This window comes from Melozone crissalis, unplaced genomic scaffold (assembly GCF_028551555.1).
Source record: "Melozone crissalis strain CALT ecotype California unplaced genomic scaffold, PUWL_Pcris_2 ptg000004l_1, whole genome shotgun sequence".
Taxonomy (NCBI): Eukaryota; Metazoa; Chordata; class Aves; order Passeriformes; family Passerellidae; genus Melozone; species Melozone crissalis.
This window is the reverse complement of record NW_026535782.1, coordinates 45,109,477-45,127,004: the sequence shown is the minus strand read 5'-3', so window position 1 is coordinate 45,127,004 and position 17,528 is coordinate 45,109,477. Positions and strand designations below refer to the sequence as shown.

The 17,528-nt window shown below is 43.2% G+C and overlaps 1 protein-coding gene across 3 annotated transcripts; it reads left to right on the top strand.

Moving 5' to 3' along the window:
* The first annotated feature begins 2,362 nt into the window (after positions 1–2,362).
* On the top strand, positions 2,363–16,920 carry TMEM263 (transmembrane protein 263). Of its 3 annotated transcripts, none has more exons than XM_054275572.1 (4): positions 2,363–2,448; positions 5,891–5,952; positions 11,594–11,663; positions 15,450–16,920. In XM_054275572.1, the coding sequence occupies exons 3-4, from the start codon at positions 11,600–11,602 to the stop codon at positions 15,734–15,736; spliced, it is 351 nt and encodes a 116-aa protein (XP_054131547.1). In that variant the 5' UTR covers positions 2,363–2,448; positions 5,891–5,952; positions 11,594–11,599; the 3' UTR covers positions 15,737–16,920. The 3 variants fall into 3 exon arrangements, with proteins under 3 accessions (XP_054131547.1, XP_054131557.1, XP_054131566.1); XM_054275582.1 differs by having other exon boundaries at positions 2,369–2,434; XM_054275591.1 differs by lacking the exon at positions 2,363–2,448 and adding an exon at positions 2,997–3,017.
* The last annotated feature ends 608 nt before the right edge of the window (positions 16,921–17,528 follow it).

Below are 17,528 nucleotides of genomic sequence, written 5' to 3'. Positions count from 1 at the left end.
AATAACATTTTAAATTAAGTTCTGTACTGGGAGAGAAGGACTTCTTTTAGGGCTCTTTCCTAGGTCTACATCGAATCCAACACAGTAAAACTCCAACTCTGGCTGTAGTTTCCCACAGCTACTACAGCAGAAGCAACCACAATCCTCACAAAAGAATACAAAATGTATGTATTTTGACCTTCCTTAATTATTTTCTGCATCTCTAATCACAGTGCATTCACAGACAAATGTAAAAACCTATAATCTAAATGAAGGAACCACTCCTCCACAGGGAAAGACAGAATGTTATAATTTTTCCATTTTAAAATTGTTAAGAAGGTAATTACATGCTATTTCCAGTGAAAGCATGTTATTTATTTCTCAGAATGATTCAATAATACTTAAGAAGTCTTTTCTGAATATACCAACAGATCATTTTTGAGCCTGTTTATAAATGAAATATTAAATGAGAACAAAAATAGTCACAATGCCAACACCTCTGCAAGCAAAACTTTCCCTCAGCTTCAACATTGGTTAGCAAAGTAACAGGCATGCTGCTCATTTGTTTTCTGTTGTCTGCAGAGATGTCAGCCTGATGTTATTTCAGTTACTACACCTGCCAGTGAGGCTCTTCTCCCTGTAGCTGGGGCTTGACAAGGAAGGTGGCTCTTTCTGTTGGCTCAGCAAAACATTTGACTGACCCAAGTCCTGTGCTATCCTAAGTCTTCCAGTGTTTGAAAAGAAGAGTTGTTAATCCCTGGGATGCCTTTTGTTTTCAGTTACTAGAAGGCAAAATATTCTTTGGTGCCTCGTGCTGTGAAGTTTATGGGTGATTACCTCTATTGCAAAAAAAATACTCAAGCAGCAGCTCTTTCTGCTGCCAAGAGAAGCTCCAGGCCTTGCATTTGGAGCAGAGCATTGCATGTATAGAAAGCACCGTATACAGCTGGGCCTTAGGGCAAGGGATGAATAGTAGCTATAAGAAAATATCCTTATCTCAAAGACCAAAAGGATGTCAACAGTTGCAAGTGTCATCTCTTAGAACCAGGCAGGTAAACACTAAATAGTAAACACTCTTTGCAAACACTGAGCTCAGAGAGTTGCAGCCTCCCAGATGGAAATCAAGATCCCAGAGTAGAACTCCTGTGTGTCTGTATAGTATTATTTCCAAAGAACATGATTGATCCATGCATTCTGTGTTTCCCATATCCTGACAGAACCCATGGTATGCTCCCTATCATGGGTATCAGACACCACCCTCAGTTTTTCACTTGGATTCTCCCACATTGATGCTTTCACCCATTCAGATCCAAAACAGAGAAAATGGATGTTACTTTTAAGGAGGTCAGGAATGCCGAGTCCCTGTGATCAGCAAACCCCTCTGAGCCCATGCAGCATTGCTCTGATAGATCACATTGATGCACAAATGAAGGAGGAAGCTGAGGTAGTATTTTGTCTATGGAACTTTTCTAAACTCGCGAAGCATTCAATAAGGTATTTAGTATTCCTGTGCTGCTGAAAGCAGTTCTGTTTCTAAACCCAAAGTACCTGTGACTTTCCTCTCTCCCTTGGCCATCTGGCATTTCCTTGTCTAACAAACTTGAAAGTCACTGTTCCTCCCCAGGGATCCTTACATATGTTCATGGAGAGGTCTCAAAGAAGGGGGTGAACATCAGAAAACCCATCTTTCCCCAGCTATCCTCATTGGTACAGTTACCTATAAAGCCATGATTACCACACATTTATTCTCTGCAGGTGCCATGTGAGAAGTTCAGCTCACTCAAATCAGTAGCTGGGATGAAGGGTGCAATACAAATATTGCTTAACATAAACCCGGATCCTTAGGATTAGTGTCGTGGCTCCCCAAGATGCCGCCGGCACAGGACTGGGTGCAGCTCTGTGTCGGACTTGTGCAGCCTCCCCGTCGTGCCAACAGCACGGGCAGGGTGCCCTAAGGGATCATCTCTTCACCAGGACCCCTCTACCGAGACGCTCCCCAGCCCAACGAAGCGCCACAAGCCAATCAATCTCCTGCACGCCGAAGCATCTCGGTCAGCTGCAGCAACGCCGGCTCCCCGTCCCTCCTCTCCTCAGCCCTGCCCCTACCCCGCATCTTCCTCCACCTCGGTGCCCGGCCCCGGGGCAAGAAGGCGCCCCCGAGCCCGCGGCGTCCACGGGGTCGGGCCGGGCCTGCGCAGGCCCTAGGGGGGCGCGGCCCCGCTGAGGGAGGGCACGGGCGGCGGCGCAGGAGGAGGCGGGGGCCGGCGGGTCCCGGCGCCCCTGGGGCGGGCAGGGGGCGGGAGCGGCGGCGCCCCCCGGCCGCCGAGGGGCCGCGCCGGGCGCTGGGGCGGGGTCTGCGGGCGCCGGCAGGGCGGGCGGCGGCGGGCGCCACGTCGGCAGTGGGGACGGGCGGAGGAGTAAAGTCTGAGCCGAGCCCGGGCGGGCCGAGCGAGCTGTGAGTGCCGTGCGGTGAGTGAGAGAGGGAGGGAGGGAGGGAGGGAGGGATGAATGAATGGATGGATGGATGGATGGATGGATGGATGGATGGATGGATGGATGGGTGGGTGGATGGATGGATGGATGGATGGATGGATGAGCGGCCGCTACCCCCGGCCCCGCCGCCAGCCGGGCAACCCTGGAGCGCCCTCCCTGCCTCCCCGTGGATGAAGGGGAACTTCCAGGGGAGGAGGCGGGAGAGCACCCGGCGCGCCCCGGCGGAGCCGCTGGCGGGAGAGGCGGGTCAGGGATGCGGAGCCGCCGCCACCTGCCCCCGGCGCGGGCACAGCCCGGCCGCCTTTGTGCTTCCTGCCGCGGCTCCGCGGGGCGGGAGGGCCGGGCCGGGAGTAGCGGCTCCGCCGCGGCCTTGGCTGCCACGTCAGTGCCGCCGCCCTGCGCCGAGATGCCGGCAGTGCCCGCGCCGGCCCGGCCGGGGTTATGGGCGGGGGTCGCTGCCGGGCCGCCTCCGCAGCTCCGCCGGGCACGCAGGTAGCTGCGAGGGGAGGAAGCGGCGGGGACTGCGGGGCCTCGGCCGCCAGAGGGTAAGGGGGGGGCGGCTCCTGGGTGCGGGACCGAGGGCAGGGGGGCTGCTCTGCCCTGCCGCTGCCACCCTCTCTGGGCCGGGCGCCCGTGGAGGAGCGGTCCCCCCACCTGGGAGGGAGGGCAGCGGAAGGAGCCGTACTCGCCTCGGCCTGGCTCCTGGATGGTCTTGTTCTCCCTCGAGAATTTTTCCGACCCAGTGGAAGCTTTCTTTCGCGTTTTCTTCTTTTTAAACTTTGCAGTGTTCAGGTGTTTGCTGTAGTAACGTGCTCTTTGTTTCATCCATGTATCTCGAGTCCAGCTTGATGGAGTAGCATATGAAGAGGTTTTTTGTGAACTGTTTGGGACTACTGGCTTAGCTTTCCACATTAACCTAGCCTAGTCGTTTATGTGGTGTGGCCTGAAGATCAAGGCAAGTTGATTTAGCCGTATGCCTGGTTCTGGGCATTGTATGAACTGCAGATACTGCCTCTGGATGCAATTAAATGCTTCCTTCTGTTCATTGAATTCAGGTGAAAATGAGAACTCTGAATCTGGATGTCCCTCCATAAGGAATGTAAATATCAAGTACATGTAGCATGTTTCAGTGTTTCCACTGTGTTGCTTCAGGCAGGATGCCTCTGTATAACTGGAGGGGTACATACAAGATTGCTTAATTTAATATGTAGGTACTGGTTTGTATGCACATCAGTTTTAAGACTGCTCAGTAAATATTATCCAGCATATCATGTAAAGCTTTCTGTTAAACTGTGGCTAAATATTCAGAGAAGTTAGTATTGCTTCCTCTGTGTAGAAACGGGCAGCGCTGCACAAGTGCAAACTGAAAAGTGGTCCTTGTCCAGCAAGTGACCAGGTCTAAATGTCAGGTAGGAGCCAACAGAGAGGTGGTGGATGCTAGGGAAAAGACTATTTTATTAGCAGAGGTAGCAAGGAAGTTCAGAAGCTGCTTTACCACTGGCTGTTAGGCACAGTCCAGTTTTGTCTTTGAGGGTCTTCTGCAAAAGGAGATCCAAGACTGATCTGGAGCTCAGGCTTTAGGAAAGTGTTAAAAGAAATGGGGAGGGCTCTTCTGAAAACTGAGCTAGGAGGAGGCAGAGGATGACAGAACTAGTAAAATGGAGTTTTCATGGTCTTTCTGAAGCTGTGCCTTGCACCTTACTGGAATTTACCATGTACTTCTTAGGAACCAGTTTTGGAGAACTAGGAAAGGGCAATTCTGGTTCATGCCACCCTTGATTTTGTATCTTGTAAATCATTGCATCAGAGAAAACTTGATTGCCAACATCAGGTGTTCTGTAGGACCTCTTCTGGACCGTGATCTATATTTTGGTTGACAGTGATGGAGAAGTGGTGCATTCTCCATCTAGGGTAGATACACTATAGTAATGTCCTGGGCAGAGTTAAGGGTTTTTTTTTTTTTTCAGGCGATATTATACCGCTCTCTTGCTTTTAATTGTGGTGTGTTTGGTTTTTAATACCCATATGTTGCATTACCTTCCCAGCTGTGTTCAGTTCCCTGCATACTGTGAGCCTGTTATGTACATTACTTACAGCAACTTCTTTTGGAGGAAGCTGTAGCCCATCCTGCTGTAGGCTTGGAAGTAAGTTGTGGCTCATACCTGGAAGCTTCTGATCAACTTCTTGTGGTCTCTACTTGAAAATGCAGTCTCTTTTTCATAGCACACTTGCTTTCAAGCTCATCTTGCTTTGTAAAGAAATCTGAATTTTGAAACTTGAGTTTTAAACTGAAGGCTTCTTGAAATACTAGCTGTGCTCTTGCTTTTTACCTACATGTTTTCTACATGCCTGGAGTTGTTTTTGTACTTTAGTGCTGTTAGCACTGACGATTCTTGCTAAGCTCAGTCAACTCTTTCCCTTGCAGTAATAGACTGAAACAGACATTTCCATCCTAGGAGTAAGGCAGTGAAGCTGATAGTGAGGGGTTGCTTGTGCAGCTTGGAGCTGTACCCTGAAGAGCAGCCATAGGTGGGATTACCTTTTTTGGCTTCAGGATTATTTCCTGAAGCCAAAAAATGTTTCCAAACATTTAATTCTTAAACTGTCATACCTAAAAATATACTTTTTTCCGTCTACGTGAAGTACATCAGGTTCATTCAGAAATCTGCTACAGCTGCTGAAAGAGGTAAAGAAGAGTTGTTCATGTGGCAAGGGTTGTTTGTTTTCCATCAGCTCTGTAGCCAGGCTTTCTACCTGCCCAGCTGGTAGCCAGAAGGAAGAGAACTTCTTTTGTGGTGGAGCAAGACGGGGCAATGGGTTTGTTTGCAGCTCTGTCAGGTGGAAGTTCCAGCACTGGCTGCTGCTGCAGCGGCCGTCTGGAGCAGCATTAAGCTGCCAGCTGAAATTGGTCCCATCCTTGGGTTGTTTCATTGCTACCCACAAATATCTGAGTAGTGGCGTTGAAACAAGCCAGTTTTCACTGGCTGCTGCTTGGGCCAGGTTTGCTGTGCTGAGACAGAAGGGCTTTTTGTCTCTAAAGTCAGACACCAAGAGCATTGGCTGAAACTTTGGAAGTTACACACATCTGTAATGATTAGAGCCCACTTCTCAATGGAAGGCTAAAACTTCACACAAATTACTGTCCAAGAACTGCAGGCTCATTAAGGAGCATTTGTGTCTTAACATGGATTATTGTGCCTCATGGCAGCACATGGAGCAAGTAAAATTATCTTCATTGCCCAGGAAGAATTGGTGTCTTGGTGACAAATCTCTAAAAATGTGGCATCTTAAGGCTGTACCAAGTGTGCTTCTTCCATACAGTGGGGATTTGTATTCCTGATGCCTACTGTACACTCATGTCAGGTATGTGACAGTCACTGGTCCATAAGATGTCATTAATATTCTTCCTTTCTTATAGGTGTATGCAGAATACTTTCGTGGAAACAACTGACTAGTAATCTTCACAAAGAAATATATTTGGTGAGTAAGTTTTATTTCAATCAGCTTTGATGTGAATGTACTTGTGGCTATGCCATTACTTCTAGAGCTTCTTGGTGCTTTCATTCAGGATCTTAAACACTGTTAATGTTACAAATAGCTCTTGAATTAAAAACCTTCTTTTAAACAATTTCTTTTTTTTTTTTTTTAGCCACAGTGTAAAACATTTAAGCTTTCTATGTATTTCATATCCTGACAGTATGGAAGTGTGTTTCCTTTCATACCAGTTGAGTGACTTTGATCTTTACTTTTTAATTTTTTTGTATGAAGGCTACAGTTTATTTTAATATATTGTTAAGAAAGATGAGAAGTTATCCCATATCTCTTGAACGAATAGACAATAGACAAATCTTCATAGGCACACAGGGAAAAAAACCCAAGAAGTAGTTGAAGTAGTTTACATTTATCCCTGTTCTAAGATCTGGGTTTGCTTCCACTTCTTGGCATGACAAAACACAGATGAAGAAGGAAACTGGAGTGTGCCAATGATAGGATAAATTTTGGCTTCATGAATGTCCATATGAGTTTTTTTGGGCCTCATGGAGACCCTGCCTCATTCCGTGTCATCATTCAGTGAACATGTTAAATGAAGCTGGAGGCTTTTCTGCAGTGACACAAGTGAATTTGGCATCACAGGATGAAAATGCAGAAGAAAGATCTCTTTGCTTGCTTTCTTCTTCCCTTTTTCTTTGGCCAGTCTTAGTGTACTTTGAAGAAGATTCTGAAAGCTTCTGAGAAGAGTTCCAAAGTTCAGGTTTCTGATAAATCTTTGCCTTGTTGCGTACATCTGCGGTACTGGTAATCGTTGTAAGTTATGATTCAGTGCATAGTGGGGACTTTGAATGGGCAGCTTCCAAGTTTCCAAAGTTCCTTAACCTGTAGCATGTCTGAATGGCTGACCTCTGCACAAAAGTCTTACACTTGCATCTCTAGGTCGCTGTCTTTGGTTTCAGCTGAGTTATAATCTCTGTTGGGTCTCATGAACTTTGCTTTCTCTTCTTTGTGGGGATGCATCTTCAGGGGAAAGCTTGAACAGGACCTTCCCTTAGGATACACTGCAGTCTGGTCACTGGGGGACTTTTTGATGCAAAGCAGGACATACAAGCCTAGATCTTAATAGACAAAAGAGGCATTGAGTGCTTTTACCTCCACAGTATTACGTAAAATCTATCTCCAGTTTTTGAGGAAAAAAGTTGTTCTCCTGCCCTTTTGCTCTGAAGACTGGATGAAGTAATCTGCCACCAAGTGGTTATTCCAGGCCTTTGACCTCCAGTCAATAGAAATACTCATCTTAAGTCTCTGGAAGGGAGTCAGGTTTAAAACATGCTTCTGTGCATATCCTGTTCACCAGATATGCTGCACTGTGTTTAGTACACAGGATTTTTTGCATCACTTTTCAGAGCCTTTCAAGTCTCCTGAGGTATTAAATTGCATACAAAGATGCATAATGCAAACTGTAACATAGATATATGAAAATTTTCTGTAGAGTTCTTTGTTGGATCTTGGTTTTGATTCTCTAGGATTCCCTGGAGAGCTTCTACAGAAAAACAAAAGGACGTGAATTGTGCTTTGCGAGATCTTGTGCGGCAAGTGATGTTTTGGGTCAGGCTGTGAGACTTTTCTGACAGTGATGTGATTCTCTTTTCACTCACTCTGATATCATAGAACTGTGAATAAAACCTAGTACAGGCTGGTTGGGCACATCTCTTGCAGCATCAAAGAGTCATCAAGGTTGGAAGAGATTTTCAAGATCATCCAGTCCAGCCACTCAGCTAGCATCCCTGGAATGCTTCCAGGCACCTGTAAAACCACCCATCAAACAGTAGTTTTCAACTTTCTGATCTGAAAACTCCTGAAGGCTCTCTTCTGTGTAGAACAAATTCAGTCCTACCAGCAATGACTTCCTTGCCTTAGCTGCTGTTCTCAGGTGTGTGTAGTTCTCCGTTGACTTCTGGGGCCTGATAGCAGGAGGTTGCCAGTGCCTGAAGAGAGACCACTGGGGTCTGTTTAGATGCAAGTGAGTGAAGCATGTCTATTTAACTTTTAAGGAAAAGCTTGGGATCAACAATTATGTGACCTTGAGGTTCTAGGAAAGGTAATGGGAAGTGTTGCGGTGTGCTGTAATGTCCCATTTTAGACTTCCAGGTCACTTCCCCAGGTGTGCCTATACCTCTCTCCCTTCCCCCTTGCCCCCATGCTGAGTGAGTCCTGTCAATCAGGCTTAACATTCCAGCAAGGCATCGTGTGGTTGGTCAAGTTCAAAGGATGCCCCTATGCCCAGGGGTCATTGGCCAGTCTAGGTGTCATCCCCCCCGAGACCCTGCCTCTTTCACCTGGTTGGTGCCCAGCTGTCCCCTCCCCTCCCCCTGTCCCTGAGCTTAAAAGGTTAATCAGACCATGCGGCCGACGTTCTGTTGGAGCAGTTGCCCACGTTCAGACCTCTGTAACCATGGAATAAACCTCTGGATATTAAACCCTCCAGCAGAATCCTCTCCTTTTTCTCTTCACCATCGCCTGAAGCTCTCCTGAGGTAAACGGAGTTCCTGACAAGCCTGGACTTGTTCAGTGCCCTGCTGCAATCTCCAGCAGCCAAGGTATCTCTGGGGTGATTTACACCACAGTTGCTGCCTTTGGCCCAGCAGCGAGGGTCAGACTGGCCCAGGCACAATCTAACTGGTAATATTGGGATTCATATTCCAATAGGGAAGGAATGCCTAATCTTAACCGTTTTTTGTATATAGCGCTGTGATTTTATATGTGCTGCTTTTTTTTTTTACTGTATTTTTAAACTAGACTAGAAACTCTTCTGTGAAATCCCCCATTGCTTTGCTTGTTTAGCTTTGCAGGAGCTGAAACCAAATCTGACAGTCTAAACCAGATGGTGGACAATTTTGAAAGCATCCCTTACCTGTCTTGTCTGCCAGTCTTACTCTAACTCTTCCTGTTGGACAAATCTTATTTTAATTAAATACTGGTATTATGTCATGTAAAACAAATTCTAGGGATTTCATGTGGGCTGCATCTGCTGTTAGTGTTGCTCTGTTCAGTACATTCTTAATAGCAGAAAATACTAAACCTTGTGTGAAGTCTTGTGACGGTTTCTAGTGTTCTACCTATGTCTGAAACTGGTACCTTACTCCAACTCCCCTCTAAACTTTTTGATAATCCCTGACAGTGTTTTCTTTGTCCTCTTAAGATTAAATAACTTTTCTGAATCTCTTATGTGGGATTGTTGGCAGAAACATTTTGAAGCCCAAACAAGTAATTTCATCTGGTGTTCTTTTAGGAGTTACATGCTGTCTAGATACAAATAAATTCATGAAGGTAGTTCTTTATAAAAAATAATTTACCTCTGGCTTTACTAATTTGTCTCGGGTCTGCTTTAAAACTGTTTTGATCACTTTTTCATTCCTTTGTTTGAATTAAGACTTGCTAGCTTCTGGCTTTTATTTTACTCTTTTTAGGACTTTGCGGAAGGCAGTGTTTAAACTCTTTCCACATTGGTGGTAATCATCTTCATGACTGAAATGGCCAGATGTTAATTAGGAATGTAGTTGCTTCATCCTGATAGGGATATCTTGATTGAATAATGTCAGACCTGTCCGTTTCTTCTGTCTACCCTTTCTTACAGTGCTTTATATTATTTCAAGTTGGAAAAAAGCAACAAACCTACATGGAACTTCACATAGTGAGGATGAATATTGTATTTCTTTCAGCTTGCATCTTTTCTCAGAACCTGATTGTCCTCAGTTGCTCCCTGTGATTGGTCAGGTTATTTTTTTTTATTTTCTTCCTCTTATTTGTGATTAAATACAATAACAAGAATAACAAGGAGTTCTATAATTTATTTAAATTGTCTTTTAGTCCTCATGTGTTTTCCATCCTGGTGTGTTGTTACTCCACAACTTCCTCATGAGTGGAAGCAGGGGGGCAGACACTGATCTCTTCCCTCTGGTGACCAGTGACAGGACCCAAGGGAATGGCATAAAGCTGTTTAAGGGAATTTTAGGGTGGATATTAGGAAAAGGCTCCCCAGAGTGTGGTTGGATACTGGAACAGCTGTCCAGGGAAGTGGTCACAGCACGAGCCTGACAGAGCTCAAGAAGTGTTTGGACAATGCTCTCAGGTACATGGTGTGATTCTTGGGGCTGTCCTGCAGGGCCAGGAGCTGGACTTCAGTGATCCTTGTGGTTTCCTCTCAGCTTGGGATATCATATGATCCTTTCCTATTTCTTAGCTGACATGTTTGCATTTCTGGCTTTTGAGTGGCACTTGTTCAGCATTTCCATCAAACTGGCCATCCTGGTAGTAGGTATTTTTGCTTGCTTTCCTGTTCAGCTCCTTGTGTGTTCTGAGCCCTGAACTGATACCCTTAGTGCTGATTGGGAGGACTCTTTAATATTCAATTTAGGCTTGCTTCTCATCCAAAGGTCTATGATTTAGTATGTGGGTGCCAGTTTTTAGTGTGATGTTTTAACTTCATAATAATACTGTGGGGATTTTAGCTCTTGTTTTCCAGATGAGTCTTCTCACCTGCTTCTGCCTCCACATTCCTTCTTCAGATCCCAGCCTCTGCTTTCTCACCCAGGGCATGTACAAAGAGATCTGGGCACAGCAAGAGAAGCGGGAATTATTTTTGTGGTGCTTGTTGACTCCTGGAAGAAATTAAATGATTTAAAGACTTATGCAGAGGGACAGGAACTAAGAGGTCACTGGCAAAAAGAGAGAAGCATGCTGACTGGTGTAATGTGACTTGTTTTTCCTTTTTCTGACCTTGGTGCTTGCTGAGGAGGGAAAGCAAGATTAGCAGGAGGACTCGGGAGGAGGCAGGACTTAATATCAAGGCATGCTTTGGTGGGGGAGGAAAGCAGGAAGGAAACCTGGACTGGTTAATACTTTCTTCCCTTCCAGAGAAAAAATTCTATAATCAGAGCTGCTGATTGAGCTTTCTCTTATGCTTCCTCTGTCAGGGACTGCTGCTCTAGAACTCCTCTAGGAAACAGCTTCTAATGTAAAGAAATCTTCCCTGAAATGTTTCCATTGGAGAGTTTGTATAGAGTTAAAACAGTTTAGGTTTGCTTCTTCCACCACACCATTTATGCAGTTCCGTGTCAAGATAAATTGTGTGTTTCTGTTGCTGTGCTTCCATCTTGTTTTCATGGCATTTGTTCAAATTATGCTGCAAGGACTTGGTGTTTTTAAACAGCTTTCCAAGTACTAGCAGATCTCACAGGCATGCTGCTCTTGTTTCTCTAGTGGCCATCTCCTCTATGATCACTAGGCTTTTTTTTCAGTACTTAAACATAAGCTCTTGTATGGCAGTAGCTGTTTTGTTTTCCTACTTGCTGTCCTCCTGATTGCTTTTTGAGATGCACTTGGTGTGGTGTGGCAGCTCTCACCAAGTGTAAAGTTTAAGTATTGAGCCTAGTTGAAGAATGCAAAAGCACAGTCTGATAATAAAAATAGGAGCAATTTGACAGGACCTGCTAGCTTGTCTAATAATGAAGAAGTTATCTTTATGGAACTTAATCTACTTGAATTTTGGATTAATGGATTTTGGATTAATTTTACATTTATGCTTTGCCAGAAAAGATGAATAGCACGTGTGAATTTCTTTTTTCAGGCAATAATGAATCAAATGGACAAAAATCAACAGGAAGTCCCATCCAACATTCATGATGAACCACCAGAAGGTATGTATTAGTTTTCATGAAATGAAGTGAATCAATCAGTTCTCTCTAAAAATGGATCTGCAAGCTGAACACTTCAACTTTCTTTTACATAACAGTAAACAAACCAACCCTGGGATGACATTGACATGGACCTGGATTATTGTTCACTTCTGCATTATCCTGATTACAAAAAGGCCACTGAATATAACTTGAGTAAACAACTGTACCTATAAATTATAGAGAAGATGGAGAGTTACTGAAGGACTTAATTTGCAGATTAGTTTGCAGAGATATGACTTGATCTAATGGGCATTTATTTCTGCTATTCATTATGTGAGACAAAGAGCCCAGCTTCATTTTCGGACGCGTTGCTATGTTCATAGTGCATGTGACTTTTATGCAAGATGCATTAAAAAAAAAAATAAAAGTTCATTACTGCTTCTGGAGACTGTTGTCCATCATACAATTAACAGTGGTTCCAACTGTTCACAATCTCATGGTTTCATAAAATCAAGCACGCACTTGACTTCGTTGATGCAGTGACATTGTGGTCTCCTGAACCAGCTGAATATTAAATTGGTTATTAGATCTGCAGAGGAAATGCAGTTGCAAATGAGCAGAGTTTCTTCTAAGCTGTGGACTGGCAGGATTGAGCAGAGTCCTGTTTGCATAATGTGACTGGAAATATACTAGATCAAAAGCCATTCTTGGCGTGTAAAAAACCATGTTCTTATGTGTGTTCTGTCTGCTCTTGCTTTAAAACCAAATGTGTTGGATGTAGAGGTCGGTGAGTCATGATTCCTCTCGGTTCATTGCTTTTCAGTTTATAATGGCCTTTTAAAGTTCTGTTTGTTGGTCTGGGTTTTTTTTCACCTCAGCTTTTATATGTTGTATAACCAAACAATTTACTTCATTTGAACAACAGTATTATCCACTAACTGTAGCAGAAAGGATTGAAGTCAAGTAGCTCACTCTATTCTTAACAACTATTAGGCAAGAAACACAAGTAGAAGAAGATGAGAGGAAAGGAAAAAATAGGTTTTCATGGCACAGAAATTCTTCAGCTCTGTTATACTCGTTATAGTAGCATGGTGTGAGGACAAAAAGTCTTGCGCTTTTGGTGTTAAGATCCCAGAAGCATTTCTGATAGCAAATGCCTGATGGGAAACTACACCTTAATGTGTTATCTTCAAGTCTGATTTTTAAGGCTGGGTTTTGTTTGCTTAGTTGTTAGGGGCTTTTTTGCCTTAAAGGTTTAATTGTGTTTGATACATGTTAAACGTCATATATGGAAAGTGAACAGTAGTCTGAAAAATAGAACCAATTCTTTATTGAATAGGGCAGTGGGCATTTTTTATCTTCCTAGAATATTCATTAGGTTTTCCAGATTCAGAGTATAACAGCAGAATTTGATGATCACTGGTTATTCCAAAATTTTATTTAAAATCTGTTAGCAGCTAAGACTTATTTTCTTCTGCACATTTTTCCTTTTAGTATGACAATAACTAGTTTGAATATGAAGTCTAAATAGATGGAGAAAGTTGGTGTAGTTAGAGGGAGTAGAATGAAGCACAGCTCATCTTAACATAAACTCCATCCTTGAAGAGGCTTTTTCCTTTTGGTTCTGATTCACCTGCACTCTTCAAGCCTTATGAGTTTAGTTAAAATACTGGAATACCCTTGGAAAGCAACCCCATTTTGAATGTTGTGCAAGGCCTTATACATGACACACTTACACCATCATAGAAAGATGGCCAAATGTGGATGGAAGGATACCAGTTCAATGCTGGCAAAATAATCTTCCTGAACAGGCTGCCAGAATACTCCTTAGAGGAAAGGCTCAATTCCAAAACTAATTTGCAGTTTTTCTTAAAGATAGAAATACTTCTGCTTTGTTCAAATCATGCTCAACAAGCTTGGTGCCCAAAGGCTTTAAAGAATATGTAGAAGAAGCTTTTGTGCTCCTGCTTTTTATGAATAGTGCTATTCTAATGTGATATTTTCTGCCTTGAGAGCGGCGCCAACCTTTGCAACTGACGTTCATTCAAACTCTTGTTCATTCTTGGATTCCTTTCATTGGGAAGCTGGCTGCAAGATGGCCTGGTAGAGCCAACTGCTGGATAGGGAACTTGTGTCATTTTCTCAGTACTCCATAAATCACAGAATATTCTGAGTTGGAAAGCACCCACAAGGATCATCGAGCCCAGCTCTTAATGGAGGGCCCATGTGATCAACCCATAACGTTAGTGTTGTCAGCACCATGTCTACGTGACTGAGCCAATCTCCTTAGATTTAGGCAGGATCTGGTATTCTTTGGAAACATACTCTTTAGAAAAAAGGAGACCAGGCATGTGTGTCCTAGAACAGAATTCAACTGGCAATAAAACTCTGCAGTGCTGGATGTTTGCTAGAGCTCATGGATGGTGCAAATAGAATGGAAATGGAATGTGCCAGCCCTTACCAGAAGTTACTTATACACCATCATATTCTGTATTTACCTGTGAAATAGAGTAGATGTCAATGGACTGGCTACCTGAAGTAAGGTAAAGACAAATACATAAAGGTTACATTTGTTTGTTTCTCTTATTATTTTTAAAGTTAGTTATGACGGATCATTTTTTGCATACATCAGTTCTGATTCAGTGAAATCAGCTCTTAAAATTCAGAGGGATAAAACTTTATGCCTGTTTCACCCTGATGATAGTGAACCAGTTAAGTGGAAGTGAAACAGTTTCTGACCAAATTTGTTACAAGTTCTATTAGTCTGGACACAAGAATCCTCTAGTGAATAAACCCTAGACATTGGATTTTATGGCAGCCTCTGCATACTTCCTTCTGAGTGTAATGCTTTAAAGACTTTCTGTATGTAAATAGAAATTCTGATCTCTGTGTGTTTGTGTTGGCAGTGCATTTTTGCTAGAGATGTCCATGTTGAAAGCTGCTGGCCTAGAATAAACCAGCAAGAGTATTACATGGCTTTAAGTAAAAGGCTGTCATTTATGGTTTCAGTTTCCATTACCCTTTCTATAATTTATATCAATTTCTTAATTAAGAGACTAGTGTGAGCTGGAAGGACTTTCAGTATTTTCAACTCCTTTGGGTTTCACTATTCTGTATCCTTGTTTTCCTTTTTTGTCAACTTTGTAGAAAATTCTCTCATTTAGGTGGCACCTTTTGCTTGAGTTATTCCAGACACGCACATAGGAACTCTGACCTCTACAGTTTTTTAATGAATTCTGAGTCCTAGGTCAGTCCTGGCACCATCACAAATGTCTTGGCAGTGCATGGAAAGTTGCTCACCCTAGTTTTCGTCTTGTAGTAGACGAGTGCTGGGAGATGACTCTTGGAATCTGTGCTCTGGATGCAAGTTGTGGGCAGTGAGGGCACTGGGGACAGATCTGTTCAGCTGGTTCTCCTAAGGAATGTTGCAGTGGAAAGTGTGTTGGCAGGGCTGGACAGAGGTCTCCCGTGCCTCTAGAGCTGTTTTTTTCTTTCCTGCTACCTCCTAGAGTAGTTGTCCTCCTCCAAGCATGTTATTTCTGCTCCTGAGTCCCTCCCCTTTTTATTTCATGTCTGTTTATTCCCTAGCTCTGCCCATTGTGGTTCCACTTGCTCTTTTCTTGGTTTCCCTGTTGTTTGTTATTTGGAACTAGGTGTATGAGCATCCAAAAAAGCAGCCTGCAAGGTAAGAACAGACTGTATGCAATGGCTGTTAGGCTAGAAAAGGAAATACTTTTGAGTAACACTTTTTTGAAAATGCTTAAATCCTGGTGCTGAGATTGATTTGCTTGTTGTTCCTTCCCTCAGGGTCACTCAAAGATCACCCGCAGCAGCAGGCTGGCATGCTTTCTCGTGTGACTGGTGGCCTCTTCAGTGTCACAAAGGGAGCTGTTGGTGCCACAATTGGAGGTGTTGCTTGGATTGGAGGGAAGAGCTTGGAAATTACCAAAACAGCGGTCACATCTGTGCCTTCCGTGGGAGTGGGTCTAGTCAAAGGAAGTGTTTCTGCTGTAGCTGGAGGCGTTACAGCTGTAGGATCTGCTGTTGCAAGTAAAGTGCCTTTAACAGGAAAGAAAAAGGACAAGTCTGACTAAAACCAAAACTGAGACATACTCAATTCTCCAGAATATTGCATCAGTGGCATTAAAATCTGCTAAGATTGGGACCATGAGAAGCCATGTGTCTTAGACACTTGATCTTCTAACGAGTTGTGCAAGTAACTCAGTTTCATCTGAAAAGGACAGAAGCATGGCTAGCACAGCGTATGAGGATTTATTAGAGCCTAGATTGAAGCTTTGTATCTGGTGAAATGTTACACTTGATAACTGTAGAAGTGAGTGTATCTGAAGGAATAATACATATCTGAATAGTCATTTACTGTACATCTTCTGCAGTTTTGGACTAAAATGTGAATGTAGAAATTCAGTAGTCTCTGTGATGCCATTGATACAACAAGATGACAATTATTGTTCTCAGTGGTTTCCACATCTTCCTGCTAAGTATCCTTCAGCTGTGTGAAAGCACTGTTGGACCTCCCCAGTCTTGGTTCTGAACCTGTACTTGCAGGCAGCCTGTAAACTATCCCTGACTGCATTCTGACAGTGAAGACTGGAGCAAAGAGACTGGAGGTGTGCAGAATTTGGAAATGAGAATGGGAGATAGATAGAAGTGAAAAAGTTTAATAAATGTGGTGGAAAGAATCATAAAGAGTAAACTAACTTAATGCCTTATTAGAAGAAAATCTCTTTTTACTAGGTGAAGCTGTGTAAAGAACTGTCCTCTTGTTACAGTGCAGTTTACAGAATGAGCTTTAGGCTCTTTACAAATCCTGATATCTGAAACTTTCTCAGTTTTTACTGAAAATGTGATTGCTTCATCTCAGGTGTATTTAATAATATGCATCTATCTCCTGCAAGTGAGAACTTGCTTCTAATAAAGTTCTTATAAACACTAGAAAAAAATGACAGCCTGTGGAAAATGGGCTGATGTTTGTGGTCATCTAACACAGCTGTCTAACTTGCTAGGAATTCTTGAGTAGCTGGAAACCACTGAGGAACTAGCAAAGCTGTTCTCTCAACTCTGTGATACACCAGGTTAGCTTTTTGCTCTGTTTAAGCAAATGCAAGGAAATTTTCACTACATTTCTTGTACTTTTCACCTTGATTTTTGAGTAAAATGCAATACTTTTATTTAAAACAAACCAAAAACAGTAGATGAGGCCTTAAAAAAAAAAGGCAACATGATTCAAGTAATATGTATACTGACAGATTCCAAATGTTTACACCTCAAATGGGAACACCTGTACATCCTCTGCAGCGCGTGAGGCAAAATGCACTTGTAATGACACAGCATGAGGTTGCCTTAAAATAGAAACCATTTGTGATCTTTTATTTGTGTACTGATTTTAAAAATAAGTAATGTCTTTGGAAGCCCATGGGAGGCATCTGTTCATGGTGTGTATGCAGTATTTTCAAAAAACTTTTGTTTCTATGGAGAACTTGTACACTTTTTCAGTGGCTGTGGTTGCACTAGGTGGTTATATGGCGGGGACTTTTTAAAAATGAAAAAACCCAAAACATATCACTTGTCAAACTAATTCCTCTGTTCATGGGTGTTGAAAGTACACCTTGTCTCAATTATGGTATTGTAGTCACCCAATCTCTCTGAGCCATTGGTACATCAACTGCACTCTGCAACAACTTTATTTTATATCAGAAATCATATATGTTGGAAGCATGATACTTGTAAGCATGGAACTTGGGGCAGTGGGATGAGCAAAAACCCAAGAAATGACATCTGCTCCTCTGTTAGATACACCAGCTGCTTGCTTCTGATCTGCTGCAAGGGGGAAATGAGGTAAGTTGATGCAACAAATGGAAGACTTTA

Excerpts from the sequence above, each read along its gene's own strand:
- TMEM263 (XM_054275572.1), top strand. The coding sequence starts at position 11,600 with ATGAATCAAATGGACAAAAATCAACAGGAAGTCCCATCCAACATTCAT. Across the intron at positions 11,664-15,449 it reads TCATGATGAACCACCAGAAG|GGTCACTCAAAGATCACCCG; the intron begins GTATGTATTAGT and ends TCCTTCCCTCAG.